We start from the raw sequence: 26,733 nt of genomic DNA, 5'->3' as shown, positions 1-26,733 counted from the left end.
AAATATCCTCCTGACGCCATTAAAATACAGTATTTTTTTATTTGGTGTAAATCGAAATACAGTAAAACAAATGAGCGAACGCATGACCAATCGCAGAAAGGGATTTTTTTTCTGCCTGGAGAAAGAAGAATATGCAAGAAGCAGACAGCTACAAGATGTGTGCAAATGCTCTTATCTTTCTAAAAATTGTTTATATTTTTAGTTTAATTAATAAAAATAAATACAAAAAAGTAAATAAAACTACTAAAACTGTGTCTGTGCATCACTTAATGATGTGCGGTTAAAAGACTAAAAAAATAAATGAAGTAGAAGTTAAAAAAACAAAAAGCTTACATATAGCGTAGAGAAAACACATATATTACATATATTCTGTCAAAAAGTATGACAGAACATTTTTTTAGCTTTAAAACCTTGACTTTTCCAAACTGCTGTAGACCTTAAAACCGGTTATCATCCCATGTCTAGTTTGGACACCCATGTCGTAAACCAGGGATGTCCAGACTCGGTCCTGGAGGGTCGGTGTCCTGCAAAATTTAGTTCCAACTCCAATCAGACACACCTGGCCTAGCTAATCAAGCTCGTAGGCAGTCTAGAAACATCCTTGCAGGTGTGTTGAAGCAAGTTGGTGCTAAAATCTGCAGGACACTCGCCCTCCAGGAGTTTGGACACCCCTGTCGTAAACCAGTGTTGGTCAAACATGGACTAACCAGTGGTGGAAAGAGTACTGAAAATCATACTTAGGTAAAAGTACCATTACTTGCCCAAAAATGTGCACAAGTAGAGTAAAATAATCTGTTGTAAATATTACTCAAAGTACCTTTCAAAAGTACTCAAGAGAAGCTAGTGAGTATTACGCGGTGAAAGCTGATGCATTTACATGTAATTTGTGGATGTGTGTAAACGTAACATTCTGTAGAGCATTTCGTTATTGCCTAGCTGGCACACAACCTCATAGGATTAATCAGGTAATATTAGGTTAGATTTAGGTTGTGATGTCAGGTGACCAAAATTCAATGTCTAGTCAGTGCCTAAGGACAACATTATTTTGATGTATAATAACAAATGATGTTGATATTTGGTTGATTTTAGGTTGTGTTGGAAAGTGACCAAAATCCAACGTCGAGCCAACATCTTAAACCAATGCCATATTAATATCAAATACTGACATTTAATCGTCAAGTATGACAACCAAAATCCAACGTCTGATAGATGTAATAGTGGTAATGTCCACACAACGTCAAGCTGTAAAATCATTATTAGACATTGATATTTGGTTGATTTTAGGTTGTGTTAGAAAGTGACCAAAATCCAACGTTGAGCCAACATCTTAAACCAACATCATATTGACCACTGACATCAAATTTATTCATCAGGTATGGCAACCAAAATCCAAGAAATCCAGCATCTGATAGACGTTATAGTAGTAACGTTCACACAACGTCAAGCTGTGTCAACAAAATGCAACGTCCCCACAATGTCGGGGTCCAACATCAATTTGATGTCATGTTGATGTCTTCTGCCTGCTGGGTGTTTAAGGCCATTTCAGTCATCATACAGTAAACATCCGTCATCTTCTCATCAGTGACATGCATGTATCCAGTCTCTGGGTGATTGTGTGTAAAGATTTTGGACATCTTCCTGGACACTTTTAAAACTTCCTAACAGTTTGCTGCAATTATAACGCGCATATGTCTTGAGGTAGTTCATTATAATGGGATTTACCTTCTATGTGTGATTTGATTGGACAGGGCTTATTTTTCTAATCCCCAAAGACAAGAAAAAATTAAGTATTGACTGCAGGTTGAAGGAAAGTTGCGGAGTAAAATTACCAATACAGCACTAAAAATGTACTCAAGGAAGAGTAAAAGTTCAAATTTTTAAAACGACTTATTAAAGTAGAATTCCTGAGAAAAACTACTCAATTACAGTAATTTGAGTATTTGTAACCTGCTTCTTTACACCACTGGGACTAACCCAACAATTTTGTCAAAAAGTGTGGGTTTGTCCACCTTGATCCATACAACAACCCAGCATTTTTAGAATGCAGTCAACAATGAATCCTAAGATTATTAAAATGTTGTTAAGCAAAAAAAATAAATAAATAAATAAATAAAATAAAAATAAACAAACAAACAAATAAACAAACAAATAAATAAACAAGCAAATAAATAAATAAATAAATAAATAGATAAACTAGATATTAAAGTTTGAGGACAAACTTTATGGTGGCTTGAAAAGCCGAATCTGAAAGTTTGAAGTGGTTTTAAAGTGTAAATAGCATGTTAGTATGATTTTAGCTTGAGTTAACTTATTACTAGCATGAATTAGCATGTTAGTAGCATGATTCTTACATGAATTAGCATGTTGTTAGCATGATTCTAGCATGAATTAGCATGTAACTAGCATGATTCTAGCATGAATTAGCATGCTACTAGGATAATTCTAGCATGAATTAGCATGTTAGTAGCATGATTCTTACATGAATTAGCATGTTGTTAGCATGATTCTAGCATGAATTAGCATGTATTATTTTTGTAGGGAATCAAAAATGTTTCCTCAATGGCAGTGGTCACCAAACTTGTTCCTGGACCTGCAGATTTTAGCTCCATCCCTAATCAAATACACCTGAACAAGCTAATCTAATTGTATACTAGACTAATTGTATACTAGAAACGCCCAGGCAGGTATGTTGAGGAAAGTTGGAGCTAAACCCTGCAGGGACACCGGCCCTCCAGGACCGAGATTGGTGACCCCTGCACTATGGCATCACTGCAAAATCTACCATTTGGAGCTTTTATTTTAAAGAGTGTAGTGGAATCGTGTGGACATGCTCTCTATTCACAGACTCAAAGAAATCAAATCACTGTTCTCAATTCAGAGAGAGAGAAGTGAATACAATAAGATCCTCCAGCTCTCTCCCTCATTCTCCTCTCATCTCTCTGGGTCTGTCCATCCGGCGAGAGCAGAATAGATGGTTATTCTAAAAGGTGCTGATTTCAGCTATAAACTGTAGGGGGAATGCGTGTGATGTTCAATAAGGCTTTCTCATACAGAGACGGAGTAGAGAAGACAAACTCGTTTATGAGCAACACACAACCCTGTCCTCCTGTATTACCCGCACACTAAATTCTGCTCCATACACACTCACACACACACACAGCAACACTTCTGGAGATTTGAGTCTAGTATGTTTTCGCCAAGCAAGCAAATACTGGTGCAAATGCAGCCACTGAATCACAGCTGCACAGGGGTGAAAATAGCCACAAGCGATGCCCTAGCAACAAGGAATACAATAGCAGATGCATAGCAACGCCCTGGCAATCATCTAGGTTCTGGCATCAGGAAGTTGAATCATTTATAATATTCTGCAATCATAATTCGCATGAATAACAAATCTTCAGGAAGCAGATGACACAAGAAATGGAGGTAAAGTCTAGAAGAGATACAGCTGATGATGCTCACATTAATATAGCATCATTTTTGTGACACTGTACAACAATAGGCTTATTAAAATTACTTGTGAGACTTGGGTTTAGAGTTGAGGTAGGAGTAGACATTGATAAAATACAGTTAATGGGTCATTTATTAAATAATATGAATAATACTTGGTATGATTGGTGTTTTTACATTACTGTGAGTGTTGGGTTTAGGGTTGGAGTAGAGGTAGACATTAATAAAATACAATTAATGGGTAATTTAATAAATAATATGAATAATACTGGATATAACTGGTGTTTTTACTTCAATAGTTGGGTTTAGAATATTTCCTCATTAGAGGCAGCAATAGGACACTGTTATGATAAAGGTTTGATCTCCGCTTTGTACGGATTGTTCGTATCTGGCTCTAACGAATCCTCAGAATCAAAACTAAAGTTATGGAAAGAAGATAAAGAAGATGAGATATCTCTAGAGGAATGGAATGAGGCATATAAGAAAGCTCAGATACAAACAATTAATAGTAGCCTGAAACTGGTACAGTACAAATGGTTTACAGCAAAGAAAACTCAGTGTACATTTAACTCAATTTGAGTTTAACTTAACACTCCTTGGGTGTACATATAACTCCCTCCATTTTGGAGTTAAAATAACAATGAAATTTGTAACATTTGTGTGAATTTGTACATTACTCTTAGAGTTCATTTTAACACAGTAAGAGTTTAATCTTACATCGAACTGAAGTGTGTTACCCTTCAAAGTGTTAATATATTACCTTCTTTCCTGTATTATCAATTGGTGTGCGTGTGTGTGTGTGTGTGACGAATAACAGTGATCAAATATGTTGAAAATTGTTTTAATTTATTAAATGGTCATTAATCTTTTCAGAAATAGTTTCAATACATTTGAATTTTAACATCCAACAGGACATATTTCAAGTTTAAGTAAAACATACTGGTTTGATCACTGTTTGTCTGAAAGAACCGGTTCGAGTAAAAAAAAACTGGACTTCCCATCACTAGTGGGAAATACACTGCATATTGGGTTAAAAGTTTAACACTGAAAAAAAACCTCTTAAATATATGCTCTTTCACACTCATGGATTGAAATGTCCTCCAGATTTAACCCTGAACAACACCAAAAAAATCACACTGTATATTTAACTCTGCAATTACATTAATTCCACAAGTTTAACGATAATATTCCAGATACCTGCATTAAGAGTAATGAGGTAAGATTTACACTTTATCACTGTATATGGGGAAAGTGTGAAAGTGAAACTCTTTTGGCAAGGTGTTATTGAAATAATTAACCAAATTTTAACAAAGAAATTACCATTAGATCCTAAGATTTTTATCCTGGGTATGTATGTCAGCCCTCTCTTACAAAGCAAAGAGGTCAGATTCATAAACGTGTATTTTACAAGCTAAACGTATTATTGCTCTTAATTGGAAAAATAGAAATGAACCTAGAATAGGAAAGTGGATAAAAAGAAATGGCATCACATATGTCAATGGAAATGATCACATACATTTTCAAAAAGAAACAAAATGTGTTTGAAGATGTCTGGAGACCTTTTAATAACTTCCTGATGTAAATGTTGGCAGTCTACTACAATAAGAACAAGCTTAGGAGTTTGGGAAGTATCATGGTCTAAACATAGACTCAGGAAACACTCTCTACCTGATTTAAACATATCATTGGGTTGATTGGAGAAGAATGGGAGGTAAAAAGTTTGCTGTGTCTTCATGATTATTATTCTGTAACAGTGTAATCTGTTTTGATATGCAAACTGAAAAAAGTAATAAATATATTGTACAAAAAAGTGTTGGGTTTAGGGTAGGGGTAGACATTATTATTACAATTGGGTATTAAATAATATGACGATTTTTGGTATAATAACTGTTTTTACATTAATGTGAGGGTTGAATTTAGAGTTTAGGTAAGGGGAAATGTTAATAAAATACAATTAATGGGTAATTTAATAAATAATATGAGTAATACTGGATATAATTATGGTTTTTGCATTACTGTGAGTGTTGGGTTAGGGGTTTGAGGTAGCGGTAGACATTAATGAAATACAGCTAATAGGTAATTTAATGAATAATATGAATAATACTTGGTATTACTGTTTTCACATTAAGTGTTGGGTTTAGGGTAGGGGCAGACGTTAATAAAATACAATTTAATGGTTGATTTAATAAATAATATGAATAACACTGGGTATAATTGGTGTTTTTACATTACTGTAAGTGTTGGGTTTAGGATTGAGGTAAGGGTAGACATTAATGAAATGCAATTAATGGGTAATTTAATAGATAGTATGAATAATACTGGGTATATTTATTGTTTTACAATAAGTGTTTAGTTTAGGGTTGGAGTAGATGTTAATAAAATACAATTATCGGGTAATTTAATTACATTTTTTAATTCAATTCACCTTTATTTGTATAGCGCTTTTACAATGTAGATTGTGTCAAAGCAGCTTCACATAGAAGATCATAGTAAATAAAAACAGTGTAGGTGAGTTTTCAGGGATTAAGTTCAGTTCAGTTTAGCTCAGTTAAGTGTGGTTTAATAATCACTGCTGAGAATACAACCACTGAAGAGCACATTTATCGATGCGCAGCTCTACAGATCCCAAACCATGCAAGCCAGTGGCGACAGCAGCTAGGAAAAAACTTCACCATTTTGCGAAAGTAAAGAATTAAAATACCTCGAGAGAAAGCAGGCTCAGTTGGGCACAACCGTTTCTCCTGTGGCCGAACGTCTTGTGCAGAGCTGCAGTCTAGACGCCGGAGACTGGAGATTGCTGGACCTTGTCGAAGACTCGTCTGTCCCTGGAGCGTCACAGGAATCAGTCTCATGCTCTCCACTCCTCCATGACCACCACAGCATCTGCTCAGGATACGGCCTGGTCCAGGATTATGGAAATCTTGGGATCACCTCGTTGCTGGTCTTGGATCGAATCAGTGACGCTGAATAGTCTGAGAGCCTCAGGATGAGTATCCCCAGGTGGAAATAGAGAATAAAGAGAATAATTAGAGTAGCTGCTGTTCAAAGTCTATATAAATGAGATGCAGAAACCTGCGTGGAGCACATTTATGTATCATACCGCTAAGTGATGCATTGAATGTATGCTTTACCAAACAGATAGGTCTTTAATTTAGTTTTGAACTGCAAAATGTGTCTGAGCATTGAACATTATCAGGAAGGCTATTCCAGAGTTTAGAAGCCATAAATGAGAAGGCTCGACCTCCTTTACTCGACTTTGCTATTCTAGGTACTACCAGAAGCCCTGAGTTTTGAGGTCCTAAAGAGCGAGTTGGATTGTAGCGAGACAGAAGGTTGGTTAGATAAACAGGAGCTAGATTATTTAAAGCTTTGTAGGTAAAAAGCAATATCTTAAATTCAATACGAAACTTAACAGGCAGCCAGTGTAAGGAGGATAAAATTGGGGTGATATGATCATATTTTATAAACCTGGTAAGAACTCTGACAGCTGCATTTTGTACAAGCTGAAGTTTGTTAATAGAGGACGCTGGGGAGCCAGCAAACAGAGCATTGCAGTAATCCAGTCTAGAAGTCATAAAAGCATGGACTAGCTTTTCTGCATCTGAGATGGATAGCATACTTTGTAATTTAGCAAGGTTTCTCAGATGAAAGAAGGCAGTTTTTGTGACGGGATATATGATTTTCAAAAGTTAAATTGCTGTCCTATATGACACACAAATCCTTTTATAGTAAAGCTAACGCTAACTTTGAATCCCTCTAATGGTATAATTACTGTTTTTACATTACTGTGAGGGGGTTTAGGGTGGGGGTATATGCTAACAAAATACAATTATTGGGTAATTTAATAAATAATTTTTATAATACTTAATATGTTTACTGTTTTTACACTACCATGAACGCTGTGTTTAGGGTAGGGGCATACATTAATAAAATACAATTAATGAGTTATTTAATAAATAATATGAATAATAATGGGTATAATTGCTGTTTTTACATTACTGTAAGGGTTGGGGTACATGTTAATAAAATAAAATAAATGGATAATTTATTATAAAATCCTGATTAACTTCCGGACTCAGCTGTATCCTTTTAAGCAACAACCAATATGGTCATTTAAGATCTCTCTCATTTCCAAATAGTAAAAAAAAAAAAAAAAAAAAAAAATATATATATATATATATATATATATATATATATATATATATATATATATATATATATATATATATATATATATATATATATATATATATTCAATACTATGCATACTTTTCCAGTATTTTCTTTTTGTATGAAATATCCAGCCAAGCAAACTGCATCTGTATACTGGTTTATATATGAAATTTCCCAATCTGAAATTCCATTTTCAGTGTGATGAATAATTATAACTAATATCAGCATGGTTTTTGTTTATTCTTTCGTGTCTTATTATCTGACTTGAATACAGAATCTCTACTTATTTTTTTAGCTAAAGATTCATTTCAATGTGCTCATTTATGGAGGATGATATTAATTTTCTGAATAAAGGTAACATTAAGCATAGGAAGAGGTGCAAATTAATTAAACATGTTTACTTTTTTGCTTCATAAGTGCACTGCATATGTACAAATCTTTGCTTTCTATAATATGTAATAGAATATGTTAGAGAATCTGCAGGAACAGCTCGAAACATTCAATAAAACGACAATTCATTATAAGCATATGCGTGATCTGTTTTGCAGATGTTTGCTGCTGCGTGTTTTTATTTATGTCTTAATGTTGTAATTCAAACACGTGACCCTGAAACTTCATCTGTATATTCTCTTAACTGTATGCCTCTAGTTTCTCTCTCTGTTTCTCACAAGTTCACGTGCGCGCACACACATTTTAGGCGCGGAAAATTAATGAGTTCTCATTCATAACCCAGACAGAGAGAGCTATATTCACCCTCCGATGCTTTATTGACTGATTTCATTTATTTGCAGGAGATGGATTGGGGGTAAGCAGGCGGCCGCGCGCTTTCTCTCGCGCAGTGCATTGTGGAGGGTCAGTGTTCGCCTCTCTCGTCAGCGTGTGACAAATTAGCTAACGAGGAACGGCCTTCGCATTTCCACAAACTAATTAACCCGGCAGGTACTGAGACAAATTATAATATTTATGTAATATCACCGCGCATCTGTTTGCAAGGAGCACATCCGTATACGTATCACCTGATCTCTCTTTTAGACGCGCGCGCTCGCGGATACACGCAGACGAGCTGGAAAACATTTATATATTTGTTATCAACACGATTCCTGATTTTCAAACACCAACATAGCAGGTTAGTTGAGCTCGGGGAGTGTTGATGATAATCTGTAATTTAGACAGCCTCGTTGTTTTGTGTCATTGCATTTAACCTCATTATTTGGGCCACAAGGTATAAATGAAGATTTGACATTTTTTATCTAGACATGAAGTGACCAAATTAATCAGTTAAATTAATGCAGAAAATTCCAACATGCATAAAATTGCCTTCATTATATATATTTGTTATATATATATATATATATATATATATATATATATATATATATATATATATATATATATATATATATATATATATATATATATATCATACAAAATACTTGCTTACTCCCAGGACCATTTTATATCGAAGTTATATGCAAATATAACAAGTAATAAAAATTAAGGGGTGTTTACTGCATTTATGTTCTACAGAGAATGTTCTGGTGTCCACAAAGCACGTTCAGCTTACTTACTCGCTTACTCCCACAGCCATTTTATATTGAAGTTGATATTTAGTCGCACCATGTAATGTTTCAACATCTAGTTTTATGAGCTGGGTTGTTAGCTTAATGCTCAACCCCCAACCTGAAGGACCAAGACATACTCACATAGACCACGGACAATTTAGTGCACGCAATTCACCTACAGCACATTGGACTGTGAGGGAAACCGCAGCACCCGGAGGAAACCCACATGAACAAGGGGAGGACATGCAAACTGACCTAATCGGGGCTATAACTGCGCCACTGTTTCGCCTAATATACAAACCAACAATTGTATATATATACCTAAATATTGCATATTGTCTTGATATATAGGCTACTGTAATAAAATGCTGGATTCCAGATAATTACCTCAAGTTGCCTCAACCCAAATCGATTAAATTAACTTAATCGTTTTTACAAATTTAAGTTGATTGAACATAAAACAATTAAGTTGCCCCCCCCCCCCCCCCCAAAAAAAAAAAAAACTTAAGACAGCTGATTTTAAATAAGTAGTTTAAACAAAAAGTTTTTTATAAAACAATATGCAATAGCCATAACATAGTCCGTAGCAAGGGGGAGTTGGAGTGGTTCAAAAAAAAAAAAAACACCCCACACTGACAAAGGTCAAGAACTTCTTTCATACATGAGCTTATTTGTCCTATTTTGAATGCTATGCCATCATAAATAGTGAAAATAGTCTTGCCTGTCGCTTCACTGTGACTGCAGCTAATCAGTTTTGGTCAGTGCACACAACTCAACATCCAGCTGTGCAAGAAAACATACAATCTGATGAAGTGAAGTCAACTTTCGCTACTGTATTGCTTTTAAATAGAGAAAAGCATTTTACAAGTAACTTTTGTTCTAAATCTTACAACAACAAAAAATACAAATGAAAAGCTGCGAATCACCCGATATTGAAATTAATTTGAATACTGTTTTGGTATTGTTGTTTTCCATGAATTTTCAAATGTTCTTTTTTTTGGTTATGATGACTATCCAACAATCTATTTCAACTAAAATATTGCTTAAAATGTCACGAAAATGAATCATTTAAATCTTATAATTAAATAGTAGCCTAAATAATTCGTATAACCGCAAAAAAATAGAACCACCCCTTTGACCAGGCCTGTAACATAACTTAAAATTACATTATACTGAGCATACTTAATTATGAAATGTCTTAATTGTGTTGTTCGTTATTGATCTGATTATGTCGTACAGCAGTATACATGATAGTGATTGTATTATGGCAGAAGGTCTAGAAGACGGACAGTGATGGCGCGCTCGCGATATTGTGTTTGGCTGAGTCCTGATTCCTCATCTGTGAGGTCATAATGCCAAGGGCCAAAGAGCCAATCAGAAAGCCAGTTAATGTCAACCTCTGCAACATCTCCAAACGAGAAGGGGGAAAAAAAGCAGTGTTGTGAGAGATAATGACTCGATTTGGTAACGCTTAATAATAATTTCCGATAATAAGCCATTAGGAGACATTGAATAAGGCAGATCAGTCATTCGTGTACATGCCAATATTATTATAAATAAAAATAAGGTTATTTACTGCATGTATAGTTCCACAATGATCTTTATAGCAGAAAGAGCTCCGTAGGGAAGTCAAATGCTCTAATATTTGAAGAAAAACTGTTTAAATGGCTCTTTTTGTGAAGCAAAAATGATTCTTGTATAAATGGCATCACTGCGCGAATGCACTGTATTGTTTTAAAACGTACGCCTGTTATTGCAATCTAATAAAATATTTGTATTATATTAAATGTATTGGTAAAACTATATTGTGATGGTACCTATTGCACATTTTGTTGACTAAAAGTTGCATTGCGACTACATGCCAATTACTTTTCATTTGAGCATTAGTAGACTTTCTGCTTAATATCTGCTGATACTGCTCCTTCAGCAGACATTTAACTGACTATAAGTACATGTCAACTTACACTAACCCCAACCTGTCTGCTTATAATATAATGAGAATTCGTTGGCATGTAGATGCAATGTAACTTGAATTCAACAAAATGCGTTAAAGGGACCATCAAAATAATAACCAAATGCATGAAAAAGTTACAAGGTCAAAAACAACCTTTCCAAAAAACAAAACAATTTAAAAAAAAAAAAAACAATTAATTTTCCTAAAATCTCACCAAGAACAACAAGCGGTGCGGTGTGTCAATAATGACATATTGAAAATGATTTTATTCGTTAATTTACATTCAATCGTTATAAACATGTTCAGGAAACAAAACAGCCGTTAAGAAGAAGAAGAAGATCAAACATTTAAGAAATTTATATTGGTATAAGCACGTACATTAACTGAGAACATATCACAAACTGACCGAATGGGAACAAGTTAAGAATGCTTTATCTACACAAAACATCCTATATAACAGCATATAACAAAGTCATACTTTTCTTTTTAAATGACATTTCCCCCGATGTTCTTGTTGTTGGTGTTGACCTTAGTCGGCACATGCAGTCAAGTTTCTTAATTCTTTTTGGAGATATTTTCCCTCCTTCCTTTCTTACTTTCTTCCATCGTTTCATAAAACAGTCATAAGATGTGAACGACTTCTCCTGTGGTGATAATAATAATAATGCTAAAAACGAGTGCACCTTGTTTCTCTGATCCGCAAACAAATACGTTGCGAATGTGCAAACTTGAATTCTGTCCAGGGTGTTGACATTCGCGCACAAATAAAATTCGAACGAATAAATAAAAAAAATAAGTTACCAAATAAATAGGACATAATAAATAAGTAATAAATATTTTTTAATCGAAAAGACATCAGCCTATGATGCTTTAGGTTTTTATTTCCATCATGTGCGCACTGTTCGTATCCTTTAGGCTTCCTCGTGCGTCACTGGGCCAGAAATGATGGGTGGACGAGAAACAGGAGGTGAAACGGCACGTCAAAATATTAGGTGAAGCTCATGGACACTGTGTGCTCGAGCGCTTTGCGGCGCAGGGACGCGATGCTCGTCCCTCTCCAGACGTCCGTGTCCGGGGAGCTACACAGCTGCGGTGAGCCGGTCACATTGGTGGGGCCGGAGAGCGACGCGGGCACCATTCCGGGGAAGGTGGGTTGGTAGAGGTGGGACTGGAGGCCGGAGCCGTTGGAGGACATGTTAGACAGGCTCATGGAGTTGGGAGGCGGTCCGGCGCCCAGGCTGCACTGAGACAGAGACTGTGCCATGGCTTGTTGTCGGCCTAGGGCGGGCGGTAACTGCAGCTGAGAGACTCCCGGCATTCCGGCCGCCGCCCAGCGCGTGTCGTTCGCGTGGAAAGAGCATAGGCTATCGCCCATGGCTGCTGCGGCCGCCGCAGCGGAGGGGAACTGCGGCAGGCCGTGGTGAGTGGGCAGCAGAGTGCCCGGAGCGCGGAACACGTTGGTGGTCTTCTTGCGCTTCTTCCATTTGGCGCGTCGGTTCTGAAACCAAACCTGTGAGTGGAGGGAATGAAAATATCTCTCAGAATGTGCTCATAACGCCACAGATGTTTTCTTTCTTTTAAAACAGTATGGAAGCACGGTTAAATAAGAAGTAACATGGCCTTTAAGCAATGAGGAATGAGGCGTTTTTATTACTGTTAAGTCTTATGTTCACCAAGCTGAATATGAATTATATTATATATACAAATTATAATATAAATTGTATTATATATTTATTTCATAAATTATACAATTGCTTATTCTAAATTCAGAAACTATTGTAATTTTAAGTGCACATATAAGAATACATTATGGAGCCACATTGTTCTAAAATATCTGTTTTGGTTTCTGACTTTAAGATAAAATAATATTTTTATCATGTAAAATATAGATGCACAAAAAACTACATTTAGCACACAAATACAATCATAATGATAGAAATTTTATCTTGGCATATTCGTTTGTATGCTGTTATTATAACGACATAAAAACATGGCAAACAATTATTTATTCTCAATACAATTTTTGTTAGTTTGGCGTTTGCTTATCGCCTTGATAAATGTCTCGACAAGCTAATAATGTTGACATAAATGATATGAAATCATAATATTTAGACTCTCCATTATTATGTGCTCGACTTTACAACGCCGGGGCGTTAAAAGGCCCACCCTGGGCCGTAAATGGCTCACACGGTGTTTATTTCCCGAGGTCCTTCAGGTTTATAGAGATCTCAGGCGCGCTCACAATGATTAACGAGCAGATTTTGACCCAACGAAAAGGGGAGAAAAATGTGAAGAGGTTCATATTAGATCCACGAATCCCACTCCACGCAGCCAGCCGTGAAATCCGGCCTCAAATGCATTACACTTCAGAGGATAAAAGAAAATGCAATTTCTCATACCATTAAAAAAAGACAGAGCACCATCCGCGCGCTGGCCATTAAGACGTGCACGATGACAGACCTATTTCACGAGAATCGCAAAACATGCACGAGACCAACCTAGAAGATCACCGCGCGGTCATCATGCCACTGATTTATTATTTATGCAAAATAAAATAAGTCTGTATTCGAGCTCAGGCCTGCTAATTATGATGATTATTATTTTACGGAGAACATACTTAATATGCTTGAGCTTAATAAGCCAGCTAAGTTATAAATAATTCTGAAATTGGTTGATAATAATAGTCTCGGTTTTATTGCACTATCAACTCAAAAAGCTATACATATATAATGAGCCTCTGCACATCAGAGAAAGTGAGCGCGCACAGGAATGCCGGGCACGCTCCTTGCATTTATATGGCAGTTTCATTTACCGCTGCATTTGCGACTGACCACCAATCACTGCAGCAGCAGCACGAGTCATAATCTTATAAAAGTAATTATCGGTCTGCTCCGATGGCTGAGCTAACAATAATGGTATTGTAAAAGGAAGATTGCCTGAACAATAAAATAATCACGAGACGCGGCCCGTGCTTTAAATGATTGCACTTTCATAAGCCAAGAAAATGTAACCCGAATAAAGCAGAAATAATTCTAGATATCTGTAATAGCAATACTAATAATTATCATAGCATATTAACTAAAATTAAATAAAAGCTTTATGATTGTGGTTTCTAAAACTGCAGATGTAGTTAACACAATAACAGCAAATACGCGCGATTTGGATGTTCGTTATTTTAAAACAAAACCAATTGTGAATAATGATACGATTTTCCGTCTCATTTGAAAACGGCGAAGCACATGAATGTTTACACTGAATACTATTATAAATCTGACAATTATGACATTTCATCCGATTTGTATAGATTTTTAAATTGTTTTTATTTTTAGAGGTAGCTGGATAAATATGTTCATTAAATTCATTATATAATGTTCATTTTTTATTTAATTGTTTAGATTTTTCCTGCAATGTTCTGATAAAGCTCAAAACATCATTTAATTATAATTTTTACAAATCTATATATAAAACAGCCTATACATTTTTTGGCAGATGTTATATTAACAAATATAATATCTGATATATTAACAAATGCTCAATCTCGGCACATCATAGCTTAACAGAAATTTGGCTGGTCTTTTTTATTTAATTATTACGCAATATAATTTCCAGTTATTTAAAAAAAAAACTATCATCGTTATTTTTTTATTAATAAACCAGATAAAAAAAAAACAATAAGATAAATGCTTAGCTAAATTTTCTACTGAATAATATTTGATGTAATTCATTTATAGCCTACAAAATATTAATACTATATTATTTTGCTTTAGATTTATTTGTTTCAAACTAATTGCATATAATCCACTTTTTCTGTTTGTATACTTTTTCGAAACATCATTGACAGTGTAAAAAATAAAGTAAATAATAAACCCCATCCGAAACCTCTGACAATCAGACTGCACCGCACTCACCTGCACGCGTGATTCCGTCAAGCCGATCCGGAGTGCGAGCTCCTCGCGCATGAAGATGTCCGGATAGTGGGTTTTGGCGAAGCTGCGTTCCAGCTCGTTAAGCTGAGCCGGAGTAAAGCGAGTCCGGTGCCGTTTTTGTTTCTGACTCTGCTGGCTGGAGGACTGGGTGGGGTTCTGTTGCTGCTGCTGTTGCTTCTCTTGATCCTTACTGTTGACCGCTACACCCGGCGGATTGGATCCAGCACTGTTGATATCGTCTCCGGGGAGAAGGGTGGCCCCTTCCACCGCATCGGAGACCGGGGCTAGATCTCCGGGGTGGACCGGGTCAGTCCCACCGCCACCCAGCCTGCATTTTAATGCCTCCCTGTGACCCAGAAGCTCAGCCGCGGCATCCTTCATCCCTGAAACACAAAACTGGTCAAACTGAGCGGGCTCAAAAATAACAGCGAGCGTTGCTGCAAATAAGGAAAGAGTTAGTGCAGAACATAACAGCAAGTACAGTTCTCATGCAAAAACTATTTATCTTAACATGCATGCATAAAGTGCAAATAATGCTTAACATGTTAGCTTACAGAAAAAACAACACATGCCATCTTTTAAAGTAGCTAATTCCATCTGATTCCCTTCAATATCTTGAAAAACGACTAAATCAAATTACTGCGTAATATAATAATAATGATTACTTTTCCAATGAATTAGTTCGCTTAAATCGAATTAAGATAAAATAAGAGACAAATTGTCAATTTTCTCTGCTTGATTTAGATGAGAAGAGTCCTCCAGCTTACAGTAGAGTTGCAGACCGGAGTTTGGCGTTGATAACTCACCGAGGCGAGCATCCAGCAGGTCGGCATGCGAAAGCATCGCGCACCGCTCCAGGGCGAAATGCTTTTCCAAAAAAATCTCTATGACTTTAAACTATTTAAAAAATATATATGGCCTAAATGAAAGCAAATTCGGTTTGTGGTTAAAAAGGAGGTTCCTTGCATTATAATGTCCTTTAGAGGAACTGGGAGGCGCTTAATAGTTGAATGAACCCATGAGCTCCTTCAAATAAGAGCCAATCAGCGTTGAAGCCTGGAGGTGTCAGATGCGCGAAGCCTCTCTCGCTGCCCTCCCAAGTTCATTTCTCCTCGTTTTTGATCCCAAATTATAACCTTTAAAATGACCTCTTTCAGAGAAACTCCCTCAAAATTGGTTTAATTGAGCGTGATGCCAGAATCATTGAGGGGCGCCCGATTATTTGAGAATTAAACTATTGTTATATAAACGTGTCGTTCTTATCAAAGCCATATGGTTTAGTAATAGCTTCCCAAACTTTTATTAAAGGGCTAAACGATTAAAGCTCGCTCTCGTTATTACACTACGAACTCGTTCATTTGCTACGCGATCAAAAAAAGCACGCAACGCGAGCAGCTTTCTAAATGAAGTAGGCTAATAAAGTTCCGAGATTTTTCCACGTTTGTCACTTAATCGTTAGTGATAATTCCACGTTTCCTCATATAGAAAAAAAAAGACCCTCGTGTCATGTGCCATGTCCAGCTCTCGCCATTTGGAGACGAAGTGAACCTCTTCTAATGCTTCTAGTAGTCCGGGGCAGCCAACAACAAAGTTTAGATTAACCATATATCTCAAACCGGGGTAATTTTCAACATCATTAGGCTTTTATGTAATTAGTGCCAAATCTATAAGCTTTTTATTACGATTATTAGCGAGATCAGTATAAATTAGGGCTGATTTAGTAGTGTTTAGGCCTGACTGTCACGGCGGGAGGAACTCGGAGTAAATGATATGTGAGCAAATTAGGTGCATAATTCGGTGGAAAAGTCAGAGTCAGAAATGTGCTTCCAGACACGGGGAAACCCCGACGACAGCAAAGGGGGAGTCGCACCAAAATAGATACATTCAGACTTTAAACAGTCCACAATTGACAAATTGTGTTTGTTGCATTGATTTTTCATCCAATTGGCCCAAATTAACTTGATTTATTTCATGCAAAGAACAGTGAAGCCCACCAATAAACGAACCTGCATTTACACCAATTAACACAATAGCTTTTGTCACACACGGAGCCGGTAAAAAAATGTCAGACAACCAGCGCAAACAGGCTCTAAGCAGATGTCAGTGGGATGGTTTAAAGAACTCCTTTATTTGGGAGACTGAATAGTATCTTTTCACTGCGGACAAAGGACGCGTCCGAGCGAGAAAACTTTCGACTTTTTTTTTTTTTGGACAAGCCACCAATCTGGTGGAAAGAACAAGAGCTCTCGCCTCCAGACGCCGGGTCAGAAGCGACTCTTGACTCGCCGGGGAGATGTATATGCCTCGCTGAAAATGAGGAAAGGAAGAGAGTGCGGATTCAATTTGGAAACAATTGTTCTTGCGCTGCGTTTTGATATCCGAAATGTCAGAGAAGGCGAACGAGGCACCGGGCGCGTAATGGAAGATCTCGGGTTTGTGTTCATCTCACACTTTCCTTTTGGCCGGGAAATAGACTGTTCTTGTGTACGATGCTTTTTTTGAATTGGGATGTGGCTTTATACCAGAGACGTAAATATAAATCGAACACGCTTGTTATTTTACCTTGCTCGAGTTGTAATAATTTTATTCTACATTCTTAAAAATAAAGGTTCCTCCGCGGGGTTTCTATTCAAAGAACTATCTTACACTTCCAACATTCTGTTCTTTGAAGGTTTGGAACGTTTAACGGTCAACTTATTCGATCAGGGATTCTAAAAGTTCTAAATGGAACCTTTATTTTTAAACAGTGTAAAATTGATGTTTAAGGTGTATCTGTGTAAAGATGCAGGTGCATAAACCAATACTTCTGTTCTCACACGCCTTTCATAGCCAGAAAAAAACAACAAATGCACTGCCTCAACAATAACAATGATTTGAAATCATTACATTGTTTGGTCTGAAACACGGTTACAGCGTGATTGATAGCGCGCTTCATTTTACGACTTTTCAATAGCTCGATCCTTTTATAGCTGTACAAACAGAAGTGAATCACTATTCTGCAGGCGCACGGTCATATTTAACGGGCTAAAAGTGCGACAGACGCCTAACGATGCTTTCAGGGGACACGTGAATGAATGAATGAAGGCTTGCCCTGCACTTCATAAAATATGAACACATACAGTGTGCAAGCTGTGACCCTCAATTAAAATTCTTACATCGTCTTACTGCTTGGTCTTTTTGTGCCTCGGATCAAGTGTTTTTTCCCCTCTTAATAAATAAATTTAGATTGTTGCACACAAGCGGAGCAAGGGCTGAAAACTGGCTGGCTGAAAAATACATTGGCTTGCTCTAATGCAATTCATTCCGTCTGTTTACCTCGTACAAAACGTACAGATTGAATTTCTGTACACCAATACCCGGCCTGCAGCCAGCAAGGGGATTTCAAGCTTTATTTGTGAAACGCGAAGCGAAGCAAAACATTTTATTAAATGCATTTGAGGGGGATACACAACTGTTTCCTGACCTCACTAGTAATGAAAAAAGGGGAAAAAAATCTCGAGGTCCTCTGAGCTGAAGGAAAGGTGGTGATCAGAAGTAAAGTTCATCTCTATAGAAACATAAAAGAAGGTAGGCCAATAGTACCACTAATTATTACTACAATAATTTAGCAATACCAAAACTTGTGCGCACGCTATAACCTATATAATAATATTATAATTGCTATATGCTTATTTTAACGAGGTAAAAAGACTAAAATATTCAAATGATAACACAATTCTTATGCCTACCGAACACATTAATACACGTAAATATATACTATTAACCCCTAATAAAAATAACTATAATATATAATGACAAACGAATTGGCCAACAGACCGCTTTTTTAACTTCTCGATTTAGTTTAAAATTATTATTAAATGTTATGATTATTTAAACATAAATTATATTAGGCTAAGTAAAAATATATAATATACAATATTTAAAATTAATATAAACATTCATAAGTACTCAACAGTTTAACCAATATACCCATACAATGAAAATAAGTTTCTAGATGTCCATCTGATTTTGTATAAATATGCACAAAACACGATATTACTTTAAATATATAGTACAAAACCATTAATTAAAATACATAAAATATATGATACTCAACAATTAGGCCAACACCCCTAAAATGAAAACTTCTACACGCCCCAAAATAACTATTTACATAAATGTTACCACATGAACGTAGTAATGTGAATATATAATGCATAATCACTAGTAAAATATTTTTAAATGATAAAATCCAATAGTTAGCCAGACAACAACGCCAAAATAATTTTAAATAATTAATAATTATATAACAATAATTGTCTATAAACTAAATATCTGATATGCCGCCCAATAAATAAACAAATGACATTGTAAATTTAAAGACGTTCAAAACATTTTATAAATGTTACGAAGCACTAACTTCGTAAAAATGCATTATTAATATTAATATTTATTATAATTATTATTAGTAGTAATATTACTATTAAGGTATGTGGAAATACATTTTAAGCAATACAAAATATAAAATATGAATATAATAAATTAGCAAATTTCGCAAAATAAAGAGTCCTTTGTGTGCTGGGATTGCACTAGTTATGCATCAGAGATACCGTGTCTCTGAGAGAGAGAGAGAGAGAGAGAGAGAGAGAGAGAGAGAGAGTAATTTGGGAGGTGATTCAGAAGCAAAGCAGAGTTGCATCTCTCTCTCTCCCAGCAGATAGCGATAACAAGCTCGCATCAATCTTACACTGCATATAAATAAAAATAGACAAACAAACAAACTCGCGCCCTGCAAGTTAATGCGGCGCATCTGAGTGGAAAGTAGACATTTTCACGCGCTCTGGAGATGAGGAGTGACTTTTAATAAAATCACAAGAAAAACAAATGTAATTCTGAACGCGGTCTGGAGCTGAGAGATTTCAGTTCCCTCACTCCTCATTGTGCGAGGCTTTTGTTTGACTGTCACCATCTCATGGCCTTTATATATCCAGCATCACATCTGTCCCACAGACACACACACACATCATCATCATGCAGAAGTTCTCCTCATCACAAACACGCACAGAATTACAATCACTAACACTAATCAACCGCGCAAAAAGGAAAATAAACTAGATATTTTCATGGATTATGCGACGAATACTGAAATAATTCACGTTATTTATGATAACTAAAATAAAATAACCTTAAAAGCACTAGAAGCCAAATCAACCTTTTGTGTGGCGTAAGAAAGTTATGCGCATTTTCCCTTTAAAAAGGTTTTGCCAGACTTGTATGCAGCTTCCGAATACATAGCTCTTTTTCTTTCAAAGTAAGGCGCAATCTGAAATGTGGTATGAAAAAAGTACCTGTACAATAGTATTCTTACGACGGATAATTATAAAATATCTGAAATAAATAAATAAAACATATACATTACGAAGCCAAAAAAACTAATAAATAGAAATACATTATGTAGCCTTTCTATCAATCACTTTCCCCAAAGCTACTGAGGCTAAACTTTCTTTGACTCTAATTATTAAATTAGAAAATAAAAATAAATTTAGCCTATTTAGTCATAAAATATATTGTTTTATTATTAATAATAATAGGCGGTTCATTCCAGTGTGGTGACCCCAGATTAATAAAGGGACTATAAGCCGAAAATAAAGTGAATGAATAAATTAATAATAATAATAGTAATAATAATACTACACCACGACTACTACTACTACTAATTATACTATATTAATATTAATAATATAATAATTCCAATAATGCAATCAAAACAATAATTGCATAATAAAAAATAAAGGAGTCAACTATAAATGCAAACCAAAACATTTAACCACCATTATCGCATAACTACTATGATACATTTTTTATAATTCATATTATTGCATAATATTCGTAATAGTGATAATAATCACCATAGTAAATATAAAATGCAGAAAGTCATGAAACACAATAAACATACATAATAAAAATATATTAAACAATTAGAATAAACAAAATAATTGACTTTATTAATCATATCGGATATTACATTGCATTGAATGCTATACGTTAAAAAAAGAATATTTGGTGTAATTAAGCCATATAAATAAATTGACTAATGACATCGACTATGATTATCATACATTAGGCTATTTTACGTTAGAAAAGGCTGTTTGGTGTAATTTAGCCAAATAAATAAATTCACTATCACTGTGTAATCATGTTTTATAATATTTTACCTTCAAAAATTATGTTTGGTGTAATTTAGCCAAATAAATAAATTGACTATCAGTGATATAGGCTATTATTTTTATGCATTGTTGGCTACTTTACTTCAAAAAAAAAAAAAAAAAAACATGTTTGGTGTAAATTAGCCAAATAAATAAATTGACTATTAATTATATCGGCTATTTAATCATGCATTATAGGCTATTTTACCCTCAAATAAGGATTTTTTGGAGTGATTGAGCCAAATAAATAAATGGACCATTAATTATATCAGCTATTTAATCATGCATTGTAGGCTATTTTACCTTCAAATAAGGATGTTTGGTGTAATTTAGCCAAATAAAAAAAAATACTATATCGGCTATTATTATCATGCATTATAGGCTACTTTACTTTTAATAAAGAATGTTTAGTGTAATTTAGCCAAATACATTAATTGACTATTAATTATATCGGCAATTACAATAATCTATTGTTGGCTACTTAGTTCAAAAAACGGTTTGGTGTAATTTAGCCAACTTGGTACAGATTTTACTCCAATTGACGCAAAAATACACTTTAATTTATCATAGAGAGGAACAGTTTCTTGTTATACTGATCCATTTCAGTATTAAAAATAAGCTACTTAGCATCAGTGTCATGCCGTACCTGTGAGGACTTTCCATTCACGCAAAATCGACAATAAAACTACTCCACACCCTTATATAAACGCAGCATAAAGGCCAGTTTCTCCGCGCATGCAGGAATGTGATTCACGGGGCGTCTATATTCACTCAATTAGAGAATTCTAAAGAGAAAATCGATCGTCCATCTGCAGAAATGCCAGTTTAACAAATTAGATTCTTGTTTCGCGCAGGTGATGCGGTGACAGTCGGGGGGATTAAAGGTAATAAGTTGTTGTGTTTTAGCTGGAGGAGGAGGAGGAGGTGATGAAGAACACACTCCTCCTCCATCTCCATCAGGTGCTCGGTTCCTCCGGGCGCGCGCTATACCTGAATCTGCTCGCGCGCCGCCGCATCTCATGCTCCAATTAGAGGCGCTGCCCTCCGAACGGACTCGATTAGACCGTGATTTATCCGAAAGAAATATAATTATGGCTCCAAATAAAATAATCAGCATTGAAGAGCGATTTCCTTAACGAGATGGAGCGGTTGGGTGTCACGGAGTGGCGGCGCCTCATTAGCGCTATAATGAGGCTTCGGGGTGAACCCGATAATTATCGAAATCTGTAGAATGAAGACCAAGCCAAATGGAACCCGAATTCATCTGCTGCTTTGGCTTTCAGATGTAAAAAAAAAAACCTCAAACACATTTTAAAACACACCGAATTAGACTGAACTATATGGCTTTAAGAGGAAACGTGACTGTGGGATGGACCCGACATAAATCTATTTGATTATATGTTTGCCCGCGAGGAAACAGCCCTGATAAAAACAGGAGGACAACATTAAAACAACGACTTATCATAATTGTGCAGTATTACTGGAAAATGGGGGGTAATAGATATTTGTTTTAGGCCATGAAAAAATGAGGACATGAGATTCCTCTGATGCCAACACTGAAGAAATCTTTGGGATAGAATCTAAAATATACACGGCTAGGTCTATTTTATCAGTGATATAAATGTATTGTATAGCTGTTAATAAACATTTTCAATATGCTTAGTTATTGCAGAGCCGAACGCATTGCCGACAAAAAATCTTTTGATTATAAGGGCTAAAATGCAAAAATCAGTTCAACCACACCCAAATAAAGTCGCACCAACTTGCATCAGTCAAACTAACTAAAAATAAGTAAAACATTTTTAAAAGGTTATAAAATATCAATAAAATAAATATTAATAAATTAAGTTAAAACATATTTAAATCATAAGTACGCAACAAAAATGGCAGAATTTTTAATTGAATAAACTGAACTTTGCTATAAAAATGGCAGAATTTTTAGTTGAATAAACTGAACTTTGCTAGTCATCCCAACTTGCATCAGGCAAACTGAATAAAAATAAGTAAAAAAAAAAATTCACAGAATATAAAATATCTTATAAAATATTAATACATTAAAACAAAAACAAAATAAAGCATATTTTTCAACAAAAATGCTACAAAAAAGGCTGAATTAATTAAAGTTGAATTTAGTGAATTCTGCTAGTCACCCCAACTAGCATCAGTCAAACTGACTAAAAATAAGTAAAAAAAAAAAAAATCTTATAAAATATCAATAAATTAAAACAAAATTCATATTTCTAAATCAAAAACACACTACAAAATGGCTGGATTTTTAGTTTAGTTAGCTGAACTTTGCTAGTCATCCCAACTTGCATCAGTCAAGCAGATCAAAAATAAGTAAAATTTGAAAAGAAAAAATTATATATATATAAAATAAATATTAATAAATTAAAATAAAAAGTCAATTCAACTTCAATCAAATCAAACTGACTAAAAATAAGTATAAAAAACAACAACAAAAACAAAAAAACTAATCTTATAAAATAAATATCAATAAATTAAAATATGAGGCATATTTTAAATAAAAAAGGACACTACAAAATTGTCTGGAATTTTAGTTGAATTAACTGAACTTTACTATAGTCATTCCAACTTGCATCACTCAAACTGACTAAAAAGAAGTAAAAATACAAAACATTAAATATCTTATAAAATATATTTTAATAAATTAAAATAAAAACAAAACATAAAGCATATTTCTAAATCAAAAGCCTGCTAAAAATGGTTTTAGTTGAAAAAAGGAAGCTTTCCAAATTGCATCAGTAAAACTGACTTAAAATAAGCAAAACATTACAAAAAATAAAAAATCGTAAAAAAATAATTATTAATACATTAAAACAAAACAAAATATAAAGCATAGTTTAAAGCAAAAATACACTATAAAAATATATTTTTATTTTTAGTTGAATAAACTAAACTTTGTTAGTCACCCCAACTTGCATCACTCAAACTGACTAAAATTAAGTTTAAAAAAAAATGTATCCAAAGCCTGATTAAATATAAATTAGCATAAAAAGAGACGTTTTTATATTGTCATACGTCAATAAAATAACATTAACCAAAATTTCAAATTCTGAAATATTTCTGGTCATTACTTATATTTATTGTGCATCATTTTAGTCTATAGCAGCATTTATCCATATTTGGCAACCACAAAGTGTCTCAATCTTTCTGCCAACATCAGTGCATTAATGATGCACTACATAAATATTTGACAAATCTATGCTGTACATATAAGATTAATAAAAGGATTGTCCAATAACTATGGACAAAACCCCCAAAAGCTTTTTAAAACGCAATATAAAAACCACTGCAAATAAAATCTCAGCATTTACCTTGACATTATCTAAAAAAACTTGATGCAATCGCCAAAAAGGCCTGTCATTACTAAATATTCCCAGCTAACACACACAAAACAAATGTTTGCCTCTTATGAAAACAAATCCAGAATTCAAATCATATGATTAAGTTGCCCTGCATGAATATATAAATGCTTAATGCACTGCACTGAATGCTCCTCCAGCGCTTGCATGAGAGAATGTGGCCAGCGGAGGTCAGTGTCCTTCAGGAGAGCTGGAAATACATTCTCATCATTTATTAGTTTTCATGCTATACCTGTCTCTCTCTCCCTCTCTCTCTGTCTGTCTGTCTGAATGCAAGAAAGCAAAGGCTGTCTGTGTGACTGACGTCCAGCTTCACTCACTACATTAGCTATACTGCAGCCCTAGAAGAAAAGAAATATGCAGCAGCTTATAACTCAGAGTATCACATATTTAAACATGCAAGCCTGAATAAGAAGTAAATGTAAAATGCTTACTTGAAATAAAAATAAGTCACAATATTCCAGTTTCTTGCAAGTGAGGCTCAAATCTAGAAAGGTAAAACATTTAGCTGAAATAGAATCTATAAATCATAACAAATCAAACGAAAAGGTTTATTTATACAGTGCAAGTCAAAAGTATTAGCCGCCACCCCCCCGCCCCTGTAAATTTCTAATTCTTTTAAAAAATATTTCCCAAGTGATGTTTAGTGAAGAGATGTTTTTAAACTCATTTTTAAACATATGAATTTTAATGATTGCATATTTACAGTGCACAGCATAATTGAGTACACCCCATTTTGAAAATGAAAATTTGTATTCATTTCTTAGTGAATATAGGTCATGTATTTTTGGTGTATTTAAAAAATATATATTTATTAAACAAATATATTCATTAAAATAATATTTTAGTCACCAAACATATTACAAAATTGAAAGGTAATACAATTAAATTCAAGAGAAATATTGCAAAATTAAAACCTACAAAAATTTCAATGTTTTTGCATCTCTTAGTTTAAATTTTTTTTAAATGTGTATATAATATTTTCATATACATAAAACAAATCAACATACTGTTTTTTGGAACACTATCGTACATTTTTTTTTGTTAGATTAGCTTCAGATTTGGCTTCAGTACTGACTAATCTAATGTACAGTTGAAGTCAGAATTATTAGCCCCTTTTTGATTTTTTTTATTCCTTTTTAAATATTTCCCAAATATTTAAAAAAGCAAGGAAATCTTCACAGTATGTCTGATAATATTTTTTCTTCTTGAAGAAGTCTTATTTGTTTTATTTCGACTAAAATAAAAGCAGTTTTGAATTTTTAAAAAACTATTTCTGGGACAAAATTATTAGCCCCTTTAAGCAAAATTTGTTTTGATAGTCTACAGAACAAACCATTGTTATACAATAACTTGAATTATTACCCTAACCTGCCTAGTTCACCTTATTAACCTAGTTAAGTTTAAATGTCACTTTAAGCTGTATAGAAGTGTCTTGAAAAATATCAAGTAAAATATTATTTACTGTCATCATGGCAAAGATAAAATAAATTAGAAATAGTTTTTTAAAACTATTATGCTTAGAAATGTGTTGAAACAATCTTCCCTCCATTAAACAGAAATTGGGGAAAAAATAAACAGGGGTGATAATTATTCAGGGGGGCTAATAATTCTGACTTCAACTGTATGCACAAATATAATATTGTACAGCTTCCCATTAAAATATGGTATGACTTAACTATGGCTTCTCTTAATTTATTTTGTTTTTTTGTGCTCAAATGGATTCGTGTACTAAAACGTAGTAAGTTCACAGTACTCAATAGGATTAGTTTTTGAACTTAAATGGTTGGTTGCACTCAATTTTATCAAATGGTTTCTGTTACCTTAACTTTTTGGGTTTTACAGTACTCAATTAGTATGAGTTCTCTTAATTTGTTGTGTTTTACTGTGCTTAAATTGCTTTGTTTAATCAAATGGATTAAGTTCACAGCACTCATCAGAATAAGTTTATGAACTTAAATAGTTTGTTGCAATCAGTTCCCTCAAATGGTTTGAGTTACCTTAATGGGTTTTACTGAATCGGTATGAGTTCTCTTAGTTTACTGAGTTTGGCTCAAATGGTTTCGTGTACTAAAATGGATTAGGTTCACAGTACTC

The 26,733-nt window shown here is 34.5% G+C and overlaps 2 protein-coding genes across 4 annotated transcripts in view; both read right to left on the bottom strand.

Annotated features, from left to right (window-relative positions):
- Nucleotides 1-26,733, bottom strand: part of ap3b1a (adaptor related protein complex 3 subunit beta 1a) — a 762,544-nt gene that overhangs the window by 460,424 nt on the left and 275,387 nt on the right. The gene's annotated exons all lie outside the window — the stretch shown is intronic.
- Nucleotides 11,372-16,009, bottom strand: otpa (orthopedia homeobox a). Of its 2 annotated transcripts, none has more exons than XM_087300001.1 (3): nt 15,872-16,009; nt 15,048-15,448; nt 11,372-12,649 (listed from the first exon to the last, which is right to left on the bottom strand). In XM_087300001.1, exons 1-3 carry the CDS (start codon nt 15,906-15,908, stop codon nt 12,128-12,130), a joined length of 960 nt encoding a protein of 319 aa, XP_087156127.1. In that variant the 5' UTR covers nt 15,909-16,009; the 3' UTR covers nt 11,372-12,127. The 2 variants fall into 2 exon arrangements, with proteins under 2 accessions (XP_087156127.1, NP_001122175.1); NM_001128703.1 differs by having other exon boundaries at nt 12,086-12,649; nt 15,833-15,931.

This window comes from Danio rerio, chromosome 21 (assembly GCF_052040795.2).
Source record: "Danio rerio strain M-AB ecotype USA chromosome 21, GRCz13ab, whole genome shotgun sequence".
Taxonomy (NCBI): domain Eukaryota; kingdom Metazoa; phylum Chordata; class Actinopteri; order Cypriniformes; family Danionidae; genus Danio; species Danio rerio.
This window is presented reverse-complemented; position numbering and strand designations above follow the sequence as displayed.

Coding starts and splice junctions, on each gene's coding strand:
- otpa (NM_001128703.1), bottom strand. CDS start 15,908: ATGCTTTCGCATGCCGACCTGCTGGATGCTCGCCTCGGTGAGTTATCA. Junction 15,449..15,832: donor CTCCGGTCTGCAACTCTACT/GTAAGCTGGAGG, acceptor TTTGTGTTTCAG/GGATGAAGGATGCCGCGGCT. Junction 12,650..15,047: donor TGACGGAATCACGCGTGCAG/GTGAGTGCGGTG, acceptor CTCCACTCACAG/GTTTGGTTTCAGAACCGACG.